Source organism: Xiphophorus maculatus, chromosome 12 (genome assembly GCF_002775205.1).
Source record: "Xiphophorus maculatus strain JP 163 A chromosome 12, X_maculatus-5.0-male, whole genome shotgun sequence".
Lineage (NCBI taxonomy): Eukaryota > Metazoa > Chordata > Actinopteri > Cyprinodontiformes > Poeciliidae > Xiphophorus > Xiphophorus maculatus.
The window spans coordinates 12,675,382-12,691,685 of NC_036454.1; the positions used below are offsets into that span (position 1 = coordinate 12,675,382).

At 38.1% G+C, this 16,304-nt stretch overlaps 2 protein-coding genes across 9 annotated transcripts in view; one reads left to right on the forward strand and one right to left on the reverse strand.

Annotated features, from left to right (window-relative positions):
* The window catches only part of pde4d (phosphodiesterase 4D), a 220,575-nt gene that overhangs the window by 87,324 nt on the left and 116,947 nt on the right, over positions 1 to 16,304 (reverse strand). The window lies entirely within an intron of this gene.
* Positions 7,424 to 14,667, forward strand: LOC111610280. 6 transcript variants are annotated; one of them, XM_023343270.1, is made up of 3 exons: positions 7,424 to 10,283; positions 10,714 to 10,790; positions 10,947 to 14,667. In XM_023343270.1, exons 1-2 carry the CDS (start codon positions 8,029 to 8,031, stop codon positions 10,745 to 10,747), a joined length of 2,289 nt encoding a protein of 762 aa, XP_023199038.1. In that variant the 5' UTR covers positions 7,424 to 8,028; the 3' UTR covers positions 10,748 to 10,790; positions 10,947 to 14,667. The 6 variants fall into 6 exon arrangements, 5 of the variants coding, with proteins under 5 accessions (XP_023199038.1, XP_023199035.1, XP_023199037.1 ...); XR_002753566.1 differs by having other exon boundaries at positions 7,424 to 14,372; positions 14,504 to 14,667; XM_023343267.1 differs by having other exon boundaries at positions 7,424 to 10,790.

Consider the following 16,304-nt stretch of genomic DNA (forward strand, 5'->3'; position numbering starts at 1 on the left):
GTCAGACAGACAGCAGAAGAAAGATAATCAGAATGGATGATACAAACAAGAACACACGTAGTTGTAAAGAACAATAAAAATGTTTTTTTTAAAACACCCACACAAAAAGCCAGGAGCTCATATGCATTCAAATTTATGTGTGTATTTATGTAAAGGACACACACAGAGACACCGCCAGAGCCACCAGATGTATTTGCACTGTTTATATTTGCACATGCATAACGCACACGAATGCTGGTACATAAAAGATGAAAACCGACTCTCATAAAGAGCAGGATATTGGAAGCAGCTGTGAAAAATGATCAAGGGGTGACATCAATAACAGGACAGTGCACACAACACAGGAGGCAGCTGCATATTAATTGGACAGGCACCCCATTAGAATTGCTCTTAGCAGATATTGTCTCTTTAGAGTGGTTCCATTCAGACGCACAACACAAGGTTGGATTGGAGAAGATGGCTTAGTTGGATGAAGGGAATGTTAAATAGTTGAATATCAATCACTGTGAGCACTAAAGCAAAGATAATGTTTTTACCCCATATGTTCAACGGAGGTATCCTAAAAAATTTAAATATCAAAACGTGAAACATATGTCACTAAACACAGTGACATTTTCAAGCATTGTTTATTAGTTTTGATGTTAATGAATGTTGACGTGAATGAAAATCCAAAAAATCATCGTGTCAGAAAATTTCAGTGTTGCTTAAGAGTAATAAGAAGTGTGTTCTGATGCAGAAATATAGACCTACTGAAAAGTATGCCCATATACGTCAGAATACCTAGACCCTATACTCGGTAAGTCAGAACTTTGATCTAGCAGCAGGCAATGATGATTTTCTAGCCCAGTTTTGGTATTTTTGGCAGTGTGAGACGGTTTTGGAAAAATAAATCAATTTCTTGTCAGCAGAAATCAGCATTAAGAGTACCTAAATTACCTGGGTGAGAAAAACTTTGGACTTGATAAAACAAGAACACTGTGTCTACTACCACACTTTTCCCTTCCTCTCAATTTTTCTTTGAGCTGCTTGGATACAGCACTGTGAACAGCCAGTTTCTTTAGCAGGCCCTCTCCACAAGGAGGCCTTACTTTCCTTGTGGAGAACGACTGTCTGCTGGAAACATGTTATGCCTACCTCATAGTTCTGTAGGTAGGAGCATAACTGTTAATCTTCTCTATTAACAGACCTGAATGCTTGAATTGTTTGTAATGAAACAAGAGATGAGTTTTGCTTTTAAAATTGAATTTATGAAATAAGTAAACTTTTCAATGACACTTTCCCTATTTGTGTGGTGATGTATTTTGTGCAATAACAATAAGGAACAGCAATGTCTGTTGTGGGGTTTACAGTTCCTCTTTTATTCTTCATAACATCATGTTTTATAAGATGCAGTTTCAACATCTTTACATTGCTGCAGAATGAGTTTCTAGAGGACATTTTTAGATGGTGGAAGATTTTGTATATGGCTATTTAATTACAGACCAACACATAAAAATTACTGCCTGAAAAACCTAAGAAAACTGAAGCGAGAAAACACTGTGGAGAAAATAAAAATTAAAAAAATAAATCAACTTTGGATCTGCTGCACAGACCTGAGGTATATTTCTACAGAACCTGAAAAATTATTGCCGAGAAGAGGCCAACCTCCCAAAGGTAGAGATGGGTTACTTTCAAAGATATTATAGTATAATAGTTAGTATTAGAATTGATTAAGTTTATTGCCTTTTTCACTAGGGAACATTTATATTTCTCTTTGTACAGTTTGTCTTGAGTTATTTTAAGTTACTTGTAGTGGTTGTTCCTGCCATCTTTTATGAGTCTATATGATCAACTTCTAAAATGTAGCATTGCCATTTCCAAAAAACAAAACTAAAAAAATCGAAAAGTTTTCGTTTTTAAATGTGCATAATTTTAAGAAACCCAAACAGAACCCTAACTGAGGAGCGTTTCTGTTCCAGTAAAGCATTAAGACTTCAGAGGATATTACTTTTAATTACTGCTGAGTCTGCCAACTATAATCATGTACGACCAATGAATTTATCACAGTTTTGCAACATTAATGGATCTTACCTCAGGCTAATGAGACTCTTGCCAGAAAAAAAGATAGTGAGAGCTTTGGAATACATCTAAGACTCTTTAAATCAAGGGGAAAAAGTTCTTATGTCTTCATGTCTTCCTGAGGAACTTCTAGAGCGGTAAAAAAAAAGGACAGAAACCAGCTGTCTGAAATCCACTACAAAGATTCTGGAACCATTAAAGGCTTATCCTTACACCTCCTATCCATCCTCAGGCTATTCTGCTGCCTGCTAATAGGTCACTGAGTTCTTCTTTAGTAATGAAGTCAAAAGGTCTGGTTGGTGTAATGAGATGAGGTTTGCAGAGAAAGGATACAAGCAATACGACTAAAGACTGAAGCAAAGGTGTAAAGGGAAAAATCCCACAGAGTGACCACTTTAACAAAAAGCTGCCAATAAAATTGGAGACGTACAAATAAGAAGTGAATAACACAATTAGACAAACAGGTTCGTGAATGTTGGACATGTTGCGCAAGTACAAGCAGAATCTTCCAGGCATTTTGCTCAATCAAAAACATATCAGCATATCAAAAGGCCTTTGATGATACACTGCAGCTGCAGCCTCTTCAGAAAAGATTAATTCTGCTTGTTTAATTAAATCTGAAAGTGCAGTATCTACCGCTAAAATACACTTTCGTGTGTCTGGACCTGTTGGATGAAAATGCTCATCAAAATGCACATAAGCTCTCTTAATTCAGCTCACTGGCAGACCTGACAAGGCGAGCTGAGGGAATTGTATCATAGATCAGGAACGGGAACATTCAGACTGGATGGTCTTCATATCTACAAACAAACTGGAGGCAGCGTACATCACTGCAGCTATTCACAGCATTATAGGATCTGGCATTTAGTAGATGTGAGCTTGACAACCTCTGGCAAAGCGCCAGGATTGATGATTATGTTGTAAGGAAAATAAAAAGCAGAAGGAGGATTACTGAAGGCAAAATAAATAAATACTTCACAGAAGCTTGGCATAACTGGGATGTATAAATCTTGAAACATTTTGTAGGAATTTCCCCTTTTCCAAATTAAGGAAAGCAACATAATGAGTAACGGCAGTAAAGTCAACATCAATGTTTGTTGTTCAGATAGCTTTTATACCTTATGTTGAAACATTGAATAAATTAGAAAACTATCATCTTGCATGGAAGGAGAGTCTGGGAGAGAAAAGTTCTTGCATTTTTAAATTTCAAAATTATCCACTTGTGATGTAGTTTATTATCAGACTTTAATGCATTAGGCTTATGAAACCTAAAATGAAATTTACCAGCAGAAGTCTCACTTCCACAGTGTGTTGATAACTCCTGGTAATGTAGAAAAAGGCTTAAAATAGATGCATTGTTTATCTTATCGAATAAACATGTACAATACTGTATTGTATTGTACATGCTTAAATATGAATTGCATATTTCTGCCTAGTAGTTGAACTGAATTCAAATGAATAAAAAGAATGGCATCTTACTCGGTCTAAAGTATTCTTTCAGACAAATCTTTATCAGTGATTCAGTTAATTGTAAGGGGTGCTACATATATGAAACATGTTTTTTTCCAGTTCCATAAGCTACATGTCATATGTGTAAGAATTACTGAGCAACAGAATTGAGTCTAAATAGATAGACTTAAGTTTAAAAATATTGTTCGTGTAATTTGATAAAAAAAAATTTCCAGTCAATTACCATAAAGTAATACCCCCTCGTCCTTATTCATCCATCTTTGTTTCACACATGCTGTCACACAGTTACATAATCACTTTCTTGCTCATGTCATCCATCTCTGACTCTGCCATTACCTCAAAACACAAAGACAAATCTGAGTCACATCACCAGAATCTCATCCAATCTGTTATCGGATAAAACACTGAGGGTCTGTATCAGATGCATTTGCATGCCTTTAATTAGCGTGAATTTTTTCTTTGCAAATAAAGTCTCTGCTGTGCAGATGTATTGTGAAGATTGCACCAGCAGTGCACAGGCAGCACAGCACAAAGCTCATATGTATGCAAATCAGAGGCATTCCATTCTGGCGGCTGGAGAGGAGTGTTTTGGATGTTAAAAAGTAGGAGAACCCAGCTTACGGCATTGCAGAACAGAAACCCCATCGTAATACTACTGCAAGTCAAGGAAAGTGAAATGACCAAAACATAAAATATTAATACAGGACTGATATAATAATTCATATATGAGAAATTATTTATAAATAGAAGTTTTCTTTAACCTGAAGGCCCAGTTAGCAGTGGCTGAAAACTTACTGTGGACTCATGTTAGAGAGACCGTATGAGATTTTCATTTGTAACAGGTGAACACACTGATGAACAAATCTGTGCTTCAGGGTAGAGAGAAATGGAGTTTCTGAACCTGCACATATTTCATTTGCATTAACCAAACTGGAATCTATTTGAGATTCTGCAGCAGTTATTGAGCCTTGAGAGGTTTTCTAAAGGGTATTTTGGTACAGATGTGTCATAGATATGTTTATTTTAAATATGCAAGCATGCCATTTAAACCTTATAGGAAAATATTATTCCTTTTTTGTTTTTTTTCCAGAAAACATTCTATATATCAGTTCATCGATTCCTGTTATAGTAAGAAAAAATAATTCAAGAATTGCTAAAAGAAAATACAGGATACCATAATGTTAAAAATCTTCCTTAAAACACCAATTTAAAAACTTAGAGTAGGTTATTGTAATATCAAATAAAATTGCTAACCTAAATTTAATTTGAAAGAACTTTTAAATGTGTAAACTGTTTTTAAATGTGACACTCTAAATCTAAATCAATACACAAAGAACAGATAATAACGAAGAACTAAGAATATCAACTCAAATCAATGAATTGACATAGAACTTCATTAGTAACAATCATCAACTACTAAAAGTATTCCAAATATGAGAACCAGTTAAACCCCAAACACAAAGACCCATGGATCATGGCAGCCACACTGCTCAACTCAATCAGGGTTTCAGATTTAATATGTGCATTTTTGTTCATCACTTAAAAAGTGTTTTTTCCAAAAAGTTACAGAAATGCTCAAAAAACAACCAGCCTGTAGCTGTAGCAGATTGTGGCAGTAGAGGAGTGAATTGTTTCACTGGTCCAATGATTCCCTTCAAATGGATTTAAATGCTTTTATCAAACATGTCAATCAAATGCTACATTGTTTTTAATGTGCATATAAGAGATCTTGAACAGCGACTGCGAGGAGTTTTTTATGAGATTTAATAAAAGTAACAAAAACAGTAGAAACAAAAGTGAAACCAGTGCAGACATACCACTCAACAGAGATGATATAACCAAGTAAAAAAGTGAAGAGATTCATGCTCTGCTTAGATTAGCATTACCGCATTTAGCTTTAGGTCCTCTACTCCCACACTCTTACAAAAGCTATCTCACATCATTCCACTCTTTCTACATCTGTCTGTTATTCCACAATCTTTGAATTATTTCTTAATTCAACCTTTAGCCTTTAACAAAAGTGCTGTACTTGGATCACTTAGTTACAGCAGACCCACTTCATTCACCAGTTGGATCCACCTGTTCTCCCCCCTTTGTGAATCTTCCCCTTTCCTCTTACATAAACAGACATTGCAATGTTGCAATGCACCATCAGGCACTGTTGTGCAACAACATTAAAAATACCTCAGGGTCGGTGAGGAGGAAAGTTGAAAACATAATATCTGAGTTATTCCAGTGGAGAGAATGGAGTCGTGAGGAACTGTGATTTGAAGGTAAAAAAAAAAAAAATTAAAATGCGCTGTTCAGCCTCGGCATTGTATGCATACTGCCACTAAAAAGCTTAGAGATAAGTCAATAGCTTTCAGTGTGAAGACTTTTTTTTTCAATCCTGTCTTTCTAAATAGGCAAAGTCAATAACAGCTATCTGTTGACATAGCTAAAATGAATATCAAACATGTAGGGAAAAAAAGATGTGGGAGAACAACGAGCATATGTGAAGACAGAACGTTATTTTTATGTTTAAGAAAATAAATTCAGTGATACAGATGCATACAAAAATATAAAATTTAAAATTACTGCCTTCTTTATGTCTTTTTGAATGCTTTCAGATTTGACAGAATTCATTTGAAAGAAAGTGTTATTTAAACCATAATTCTATCACCATAAGTCACCACAACTCAGAAATACCATCCTGATGAAAAAGACACAAGGAAAATTACTAGGGAATATATCTGTATGTTTCATGGGGGTTGCAGTAACTGTGTATGAAGGGAAAGTGTCCCCCTCCCTTTCAAAAATATTCATTTGGACCCCCTCATATTTACCATAAAACCTTACTTCCCTCAGCACTGCTTCTATTGGTTTGTGAAGGAAACTATTCCACTTGATTGACAAGAGAATATTCATATGGCTAAAACTCTACTCCGTGTTTTCCTGGTTACCTACAACAACAGACCGCACAGCTAGTGCAGGCTGCTGAGAGCTGGACAAGATAACATCAGTTTCATTGGCTGCAATTGAGATGATTGAACTGCAGGTGTGTGTGAAGTGTCAGAGTCAGAAGTAGGATCAGGCAAGAAAACAATATCAAAATCTTTAAGCATCTCTTGGATTCCTTTTTAATACACTGTCTGATCATGACAAAATCATGGCACCACTGCTGACATGCCAAGACATGGCTGCCCACAAACCAACTGCTCAGGCAAGGACAGCTTAAATCAGAGAAGAAGCCAAGAGGCCCAGGTAGCTCTGGAGGAGCTGCAGATATTAGCAGTTTGCCACAAGCATGTATGATAAAGATGCTCCACTAAGATGAGATCAAAATTAAACATTCTGGCCTACATGCACAACACTAACATGATGGACACCCCATAACATAAAATAGTGTGGTGGCCGCGTCATACCTTGGGCACGCTTTTATTAGCAGGGAACAGGAGGCTGGTCAGTTAATGGGAGGTAAAAATGACAAACACTGAAAGAAAATTTGTTGGTGGGAGCAGAAAACTTGAAATTGGGAGAAGAGGTTTATCTTCCAAGGGGACAACATTCCTAAATACAAAGACAGAGCTATAACATAATGGTTTAGATAAAAGCATATGTGTCTTTGATTGACCCAAGTTCAATTCAGAATTTCTGATAAAACTTGAAAATTGTTGTTCATCAATTTTCCATGTCCATGCAATCTGACTAAGATGGGTTTTGCTGAGAAAGAATGTCCAAAGAGTTCAGTGTTGATATTTGAAAAAGCTAGAACATACAATGCCAAAGTTCACACTTCTGTACACCTTCCAGTAACTGTTAAGTCTATGACTGAATACCTATATTTTAATTTGTAAAACATTTCAAAGCCATTCATCAGTTTCCCTGTAGCTCAACAATTATGTTTGAGTGTCAAGTTAAAACAGCAAATGGTGTAGTTGTGTGAGTGCAATACCATCTCCACCCAGCTGGCACGTGGCTCACAGAAAATCAAGCACACCCGTCTCTCCCACTCAGGCCTTCAGGAGCCTATAAAGCAACTCAGCACACCTGTGTTTGAGATAATCTCTACAAACAAAGACCTCATCTTCAAGCTCCTGCAGAACACCACTGGTAGGAACTGAACTTTAAATCTGTATTCAGAGGACCTTGCTGGCTTTACAAAATGGATTTATGAAAGTAGTTCATTTTGTTTATTTTCTTTTGATGACTCAAAAAGTAATTTGTACTTTGTGTGTTTGTAGGTTTTCAACCTGCTCAGGTGTCATGAAAGAACAGTGATTTAAAGAAAAGAAAGAGAAATAAAATAAAAAGATGACACTGAGAAGAGTTGGTCCGGGTTGTCTTTGATGGGAGCAAGCCTTGTCAAGTTTGGGCAGAAGCTAAGGTGTTTTGTAGAGACTAAAAACTTGACAGTTGAAAACCACTGTGAAGATCAGATGAAAGAGAAGTCCTGAGGAAAGAGCTTTGACGAATCAACTCAAGGAGGAACATCAGGTCATTTCATCTATACAGTCCACAATGGCTGAAGAAATGTTTGGAAAGTCAGTGAAACAATTGAAGCTGGATCGCACCATGGCAAAGTCTTCCTTCACCAAGCAAGCAAACTTCCTGAGCAGAAAAGCTTCCAACATGACAGAGATGGAACTGCGAGAGGAGTTTAAAAAGCTAACTTCTGATGCCAGACATGTAAGTGACTCAAATGATGATTACAAAGCTGGACTATTGGCAGAGGTGGGAGATGAAGCTGATGAACTTGATGAACAGCAAAAAGCTGATTTGGAAAAGACTATTATTGACTGTGAATTAAAATTAGAAGAAGTCAAACAAATAGTTCAGTCTAATTTGTGGAAAAAATATGGTCAGGATGAACTCTATACTGCAATTCAAGAGGCTGAGAAGGCATGTAATGATGCTTCTGACATAAAAGTTTTAACTGTGTACAAAAACGCATATGAAGTGCAGCTGTCCTTCGTGGAGAATGTGATCCAGGAATCTATTAAAAGTTTTTTGACCTGGGAAATGTGGATTCCAGTAGAAGAAAGGGACAACTTAGAAGACAGAGTAAAACAAATGAAATTGATGAAAAATAAACTTCAAACAAGAAAATCACAGTTTGCCATAGCACAAACAATTGCAGAGGAGAAGAAGAAATCAGATGATGCGCAATCAGACCTTACGTCTTTTCCTATACTAGCTCAACCTGCACCCAGTGTAAAGATTAGACCCATTTGTCTACCAAAATTTCATGGCTGTAAAAGAAACTTTCACAGATGGAGAAAAGACTGGGAAAGCCTGCAGAAGCAGGGAGAACCAAGTGGCTCAGTGGAAGTGAAAAAGTTTCAGTTGTTGGATAGTGTGGATGAAAGAATCTGTAATGAATTACATCTGTCTGCTTATGATACTGCCGCAGATATGTTCCGAGTGATGGAAAATAGGTATGGCGACAAGTTAAGCATTGCTTTAGAAATTATTGAAGAGCTTGAGAAGACTCCACCCCTGAAAGCAAACCAGCCAAGGAAAGTGATAGATCTTATTCAAGCAATTGAAAAGGCTCTAGCTGACTTAACAGAGTTAGGTAACATTGGAGCAATGAAAAATCCTTTGGTTATTAAATCTCTAGAGAGTAAACTACCTGATGTTATAAAGAGAGACTGGCTAGTTTTTATGGTTAATCCTGCCAATGCAGTTACACCAGATAACCATTTTGATAGTCTTCTCAAATTTTTAAAGACACAGGAGGAAGTTCTAGAGAAATTGGAGCAACTTGGAGTGAGTGAAAAGGTTGAGAAGAAGTTTGAGAAACGACATGCTTTTACTCGATCCACAAGAAAGAATCATGTCTGTATTGTGTGTGGAGACGCAAGACATGGAGATAAAATATTCTTCTGCAAACAGTTCAAAGCAATGAATTTACCTGAAAAGCTCAACATTGTAAAGACGTTGGACACATGCAAAAGGTGTTTGAGAAAGCATGGAGATGCTGATTGCATCAATACTTACCTTTGTAGAAATAAAGATTGTAAGAAAAGAAGCTTTTCAGATCACCATTTCCTCCTTTGCCCAAAGGGTGAGCTTACAAAGGTTGAGACTGTTAAACCAAGAAGGGAAAATAGACTGACAGAAGAGCAGGAAAAATTCATAGCTGGACTTTCACCAGAACTAGCAGAAGAATGCAGAAAAGCCTTTTCAAATGTGACTGCTTCAACAAAAAACACAAAGTGTGAAGCCTCTGGGCTTATGGAGTCATATGGACTAAAAGAGCAACCTGTCATTCTAATGCTATTGGAAGTCACTACGAACGCAGGCCAGAAAATAGGCACTTTGATTGACTTGGCTTCTGATACTAATTACATTACTCATCAAGCAGCTAAAAGGTTGAGCCTAGAAGGTGAAAACATAACATTAGTTGTTCATGGTGTTGGGGGAATGTCAGTCAAAGTTAGAACAAAGAGATACCTGTTAAGAGTGAGAGTTAAGACCCCCAAAGGCACAGTGAAAGCTCACCAACTCATTTGTTATGGACTTAGTGAAATTGCTAAAGTGCATAAAGTCATTCAACCACTGCAGCTGCAAAAGTTTTTCCCAGATGTTGGCCTGGAAGACCTTAAAAGACCAGATACCATTGAGCTGCTAATAAGCCACAGAGAAGGCAGACTGGCCCCTCAAAGAGTCAAGGTTGTTGGAGACCTGGTCCTGTGGAACAGTCCACTCGGCATGACCGTGGGAGGAGCTCATCCGGATCTTTGTGAAGACGTCGACGTGGCAGCACACAGGTCAGAAACGCACTTTGCTCGTTCTATGCGCATTGCTGCTGTAAAGTATAAAGAAGTCTGCAGTTTCGAAGAAGTTAAAGCAGAAAGCAAAAACACAACTACCAATAAAGAGTTTATTGATTGGTGGAAGTGGGAGAGCATAGGAGCAGCTTGTGAACCAAAGTGTGGTGGATGTCGCTGCGGAACATGTCAACCAGGTGGGAAAGATATGACATTAATGGAGGAGAAAGAACTTGAAATAATTAAACAAGGTCTTACCTATGTGCAAGCAGATAACCACAGTGATGCTCCCCACTGGGATGCAAAGTATCCTTGGATTGTAGAACCCGCTTGTCTTCCCAATAACAGGAAAAGTGTTGAATCAACTTTCTTAAGAACAGAAAGACGATTAAATAAAGAGCCTGAATGGAAAACTGTCTATGCAAACCAGGTGCATGAAATGGTGGAGAGGAAAGCAGCAATAAAACTAACAGAAGACACTCTAAACAACTGGAAAGGACCAGTATGGTATGTAAACCATCAGGTGGCGCCAAATCCTCATTCTGTGACCACTCCTGTGCGTTTAGTATGGAACAGCAGTCAAAGATTTGAAGGTCTAAGTATGAATGATATTCTGCTGAAAGGTCCTGATGTTTTAAATCCCATTCGTGCTGTTCTACTCAGGTTCAGAAGGGGACTGCATGCTGCCCTGGGAGACATTAAAAAAATGTATAACTCTGTTTGGCTAGAGGACCTGGAGAGACATCTTCACAGGTTCCTCTGGAGAGACGGCTCAGAAGAGGAGATCGGTGAGTTTGCCATTACCAGAGTTAACATTGGGGATCGACCTGCTGGATGTATTGCCCAAGTAGCAATGCGAGAGACGGCAAAACTGCCCATGTTTGACAGCTGTAAAGAGGAGCGTAGGATCCTGGAAGAAGACTGTTATGTCGATGATATTTTAACATCTGACAATGACCCAGAACTTTTGCATAAACACATTAAGAAGGTGGAAGAGATCTTACAAGCTGGGGGATTCTGTTTGAAACCATGGGTCCTATCAGGTCAAAGTGGGAGGCAAAACATGTCCTTACCTAGCAGAGACAAAATCCTTACACTCCCTAATCAGTTGAAAGAGGATGATAATAAGGCTTTGGGAGTGGGATATCTGGTGGAGGAGGATAAATTATATGTGATGACATCAATTAACTTCTCAAAAAGGAGGAAAAAAATGAAGATGGGACAAAACCTAGAAGAAGGAGAAGTGAGAATAAATACTCCAAATCCTCTCACTAGGAGAGAACTCCTTAGCCAAGTAGCTAGTCTTTTTGATCCCATTGGGCTAGTCACACCCACCAAACAAAAAGGAGCCATTCTAGTGAGAAAGGCTTTTCAAGAAACCAGAACTGCAGGCAAAGCAGGTGATACTTGGGATCAACCACTTTCTGATGGGCTAAGAAATGAAGCCATTGAATTATTCCAGGATTATGTTCGCCTGGGCCAAATTAAATTTCACAGGAGTTTAACACCAATCAGTTGGATTAGAAAGCCCATTGGAATAACTTTCTCTGATGGGAGTGACAAAAGTTATGGGGCAGTTCTATACTTCAGATGGGAGACAGAGCAAGGGATCCAAGTGAGACTTGTAGAATCCAAAGCAAAACTTACTCCACTCGATCAGAAAGGAGAACCTGTAAAAGCAGAAATTTGTGGTGCTGTGTTTGCAGCTCGTCTGAGGAAGTATGTTGAAAAGCACAGTAGGATGGAAATTGGAGGCTGGTACCATCTTCTAGACAGCCAAACTGTGCTAGGAGCCATTCAGTGTGACAGCTATGGGTACCAAACTTTCTTTGCTAACAGAATTGGTGAAATACAGAAAACTGGGCCTGTCGCAGATTGGTGGTGGATTCCAGGTGAGCTAAATGTTGCAGACATTACATCAAGAGGAGCATGTCCTGAGCACCTCCAAGAGGACTCACAGTGGCAAAATGGACCAAAATTTTTGTTGCAACCTATTGACCAGTGGCCGAAAAGATCTGCCAAAGACATTGCTATAAGTGCAAAGGAAGGGGTTGAAAAACTCCAAAGAAAAGCTTTCTCAGCAGTAATAACTAGAGCACAGTCTAAGCAAACTGAAGAAAAATTGTGTGATGAGGAGGTGACAAAGAATGCTCTAAAAGCTACAAAGTGTAAAGAAAGGGACAGGGAGCTCAAAATCTCACCTCTTACATTCATTGCCAAGCAGTTAATTCAAGAGAGGAGATACAGCAGTCTTTCTAAACTAGTCAGAGTTATTGCATGGGTGAGAAGAGCTGTTGAAAACTGGAAACTCACTTTAGAAAGTCACCATAGTGGCAGAAAAGTGAAAGAAAAAATTTCAACAGACATCAAACAATCAACCATCCATCCCGGGCTTAGTGTTAAAGAGTGTGAGAATGCACTGAGAGAGGTTTTTCTGGCTGCACAAGAGAATACCTCATTCCATGACACAACTTTAAACAGACTAGTTGTGTTTAAAGAACAAGATTCTGGACTTCAGGTATGTGGGGGTCGTATTCAATCCTTTAATGAAGACAAAAGAGCTGTTCCCATTTTACCTTATGACTCATGGGTATCCATGTTGGTTGCTCTTGAAGCTCATGAAGTAAATCATGAAGGCATTGCTGGAACATTACTGCAGATGAGGAAAAAAGCATGGGTGGTGAGAGGCAGAAGATTGGCTAAAAAAGTTGTGGATAACTGTGTGACGTGCCGGAAAATCAGGGCAAAAAGATGTGAACAGATAATGGGTGACCTTCCACCAGAACGAACACTGCCTGCCAGACCATTTGAGTTTACTACTATTGATCTATTTGGACCTTATGAAGTGAGGGATGAGGTCCGGAAAAGAGTTAAACTGAAAGTGTGGGGCATCATCTTCTGTTGCATGTCATCTAGAGCTATTCACACAGATCTTGTAAGCGATCAGTCAAGTGAAGGCTTTTTGTTAGCATACCAAAGATTTACAGCCTTAAGAGGACATCCAAGGAAGTTATGGTCAGATGGCGGAAAAAACTTTATTGGAGCTAAACCTGTCCTGGTTGATCTTTATCTGTTTTTGGACCGACTAAACAAAGAGAAAATTCAACATGAAGCTTTGGAACATGGAACTGAATGGAGCTGGAAAATACACCCTGCAGACTCCCCCCATAGGAATGGGGCAGCAGAAGCAGCTGTAAAGATACTCAAGCAAGCATTGCACAATCTAGGATCAGATGGAGTTTTTACATGGAGTGAATTTCAAACATTCCTGTATATGGCAGCTAATCTGGCTAATGAAAGACCAATAGATGCAAGAACTCAAAGTCGAGAAGATTGCATAAGCTACATCACACCAAACTCTCTGCTGCTTGGAAGAACTGATCTAAAAAGTGATAACTGTGGATTTGACTTTAAAAGTTATCCACTCAAGAGATTAAAGTTCATTCAAACAGAAGTGGACAGATTCTGGAGAAAATGGAGTCAACTAGCTGGACCAAATTTGTTTGTCAGAAGTAAATGGCGTTCAAAGAAGCGAAATGTTGCTGTCGGAGACATTATTTGGCTTGCAGACCAAAATGCTTTAAGAAGTCAGTACAAACTTGGCAGAGTGATCAGTGTAAACAGTGACGGGAAGGGGATTGTAAGAGATGTATATATACGAACTTATCCAAGTTACCCTGTACCACTTGTGAGAGCTGGAGGACAAACGAGGAAGATGAGGAAGAAACTTCAAATGAAGATACCCTCAACAATACTTCACAGGGATGTAAGACGCATTGTGTTATTGCCAATAGAAGAGCAAGAAAACCCTGCTGGGACAAGATCTGGTGAAGAGAGAGAGGTGTGATCTCCTTGGGTTCAAAAAACCAGGAGCTCAAGTGGGAGGTGTCAAGTTAAAACAGCAAATGGTGTAGTTGTGTGAGTGCAATACCATCTCCACCCAGCTGGCACGTGGCTCACAGAAAATCAAGCACACCCGTCTCTCCCACTCAGGCCTTCAGGAGCCTATAAAGCAACTCAGCACACCTGTGTTTGAGATAATCTCTACAAACAAAGACCTCATCTTCAAGCTCCTGCAGAACACCACTGGTAGGAACTGAACTTTAAATCTGTATTCAGAGGACCTTGCTGGCTTTACAAAATGGATTTATGAAAGTAGTTCATTTTGTTTATTTTCTTTTGATGACTCAAAAAGTAATTTGTACTTTGTGTGTTTGTAGGTTTTCAACCTGCTCAGGTGTCATGAAAGAACAGTGATTTAAAGAAAAGAAAGAGAAATAAAATAAAAAGATGACACTGAGAAGAGTTGGTCCGGGTTGTCTTTGATGGGAGCAAGCCTTGTCAAGTTTGGGCAGAAGCTAAGGTGTTTTGTAGAGACTAAAAACTTGACATTGAGCTTCTGTCTATCACAAAAATATGCATTTGAAAAAAAACAAAACATGAAATGATGATGTTGGAAATAAACTTCCTATCATCACTTTTAAATAGTATATTTAAGTATGCAACATATCTTTGTTGCATCAATGCTAACAATTACATGCAATTAATTTATTTAGGGGGAAAGGAGCCAATTAGTCTTAGAGATGCTTTCTCCAAAGCATTCTCAGAGGAGCTGTAATGCAATTTGTGAATGGTTTTCAGGGAGTTGAATCCATAAAGCTGTACATGAGGCCAATCGGCCCATGGAGAAGGATTTTCTTGTTAATGAAGTGTGGAGCAGAGCCACTGAGGACAGTGTATGTCACCAGATTTACACCACAGTGGTCTTGTGATTCCCTGCAGCTGTAAAACAATGAGGATGTGATTGGAGTAAATTACGCTGCAGTTGTCAACATCCACACCACTCACTGGCGTCTCACAGTGGATTTTTTTTTCCTCTTACAAATTGTTTCTGTCTTTTACCCCTGGCTTACACGTGTACAGGCTAGTTTTCTTCTAACCTCCTACACCTACTTTTTCTCTCTGTGACATTCACTCAGTCACATTTTTCAAATGTCAAGAGACAACACAAGGGCATGACCACGTCACTCTCTGATTAAGTGCTCTTTCTACTTTCTTATTACTCATTTCCTACTGTGCCCTCTCTCACATATTGTCCTTTTTGCAACAACCTTTAGAAAAGTACTATCTAAAAATATATCTATATCTGCCTATGGAAACATATAGGTTTGCCATAAACATACGGTAGCATATATATGGCAATTGTCCCTGTCTCAAGTACAAAGGTCATTTTTTCAGGAAGAGCAAGTGAAGGCTAAAGTAAACACTTTTATAAGACTATGAACTAAGTATGTTTTTGACTTGAGAAGAAATGCCAAATGGAATGGAGTGGTTTCAAAATGCAGTTAATCAAGACATTATTCATATCTCAGCACATTCCTAAACCAAACCTGCTAGTATAAATAAATAAAATTACATTTTCATGATCTTGTGTACTGAAATTTCCCTGAAATTTGGAGATAGATGGAAGTAAGATAAAAATGTGGAGAAAACACTCATAATATAAAATATAAGAAAAAACCTGTGTATGATTGAGATTGTGACTGAAATAGGACATTCTATCGGACAGAAGGTGTGCCGAGATAAAAATGGCAGATAAACCTCGAAAATGACTCTTGTGACAAATTTTTCACAGCTTTATTGGTGCTCTGTGTAAGATGTCGCAGTCGCAGTGGAAGGTGTAGGTTAATTTCTTTTTTTTTATATCTTGAATGCTATTTATATCTGACTGTTATACGCTTCTTTTCTTCAGAAAAAAAGTGAAATATAAATATTTTGTATTTTGCTGGTGGTATTAGATGCTCTAAGTGAGTTGCCAGTTTTCTTTTCTATTCTTGAATTGATTTAATTCAATTGTCTTTTTTCTTTCATTTTATCCCTCACTGAGTCTGTCATTATTTAAGAATTAAATGACATAGTGATGATTTGAACACAATGGGAAAATATTTATATTTTTAGCATGTCGTGTTAAAGACACTTCTTTCATTTTATTTTAGATTTTAGAATAGTGCATATTGCAAA

Coding starts and splice junctions, on each gene's coding strand:
- LOC111610280 (XM_023343266.1), top strand. CDS start 8,029: ATGGCTGAAGAAATGTTTGGAAAGTCAGTGAAACAATTGAAGCTGGAT.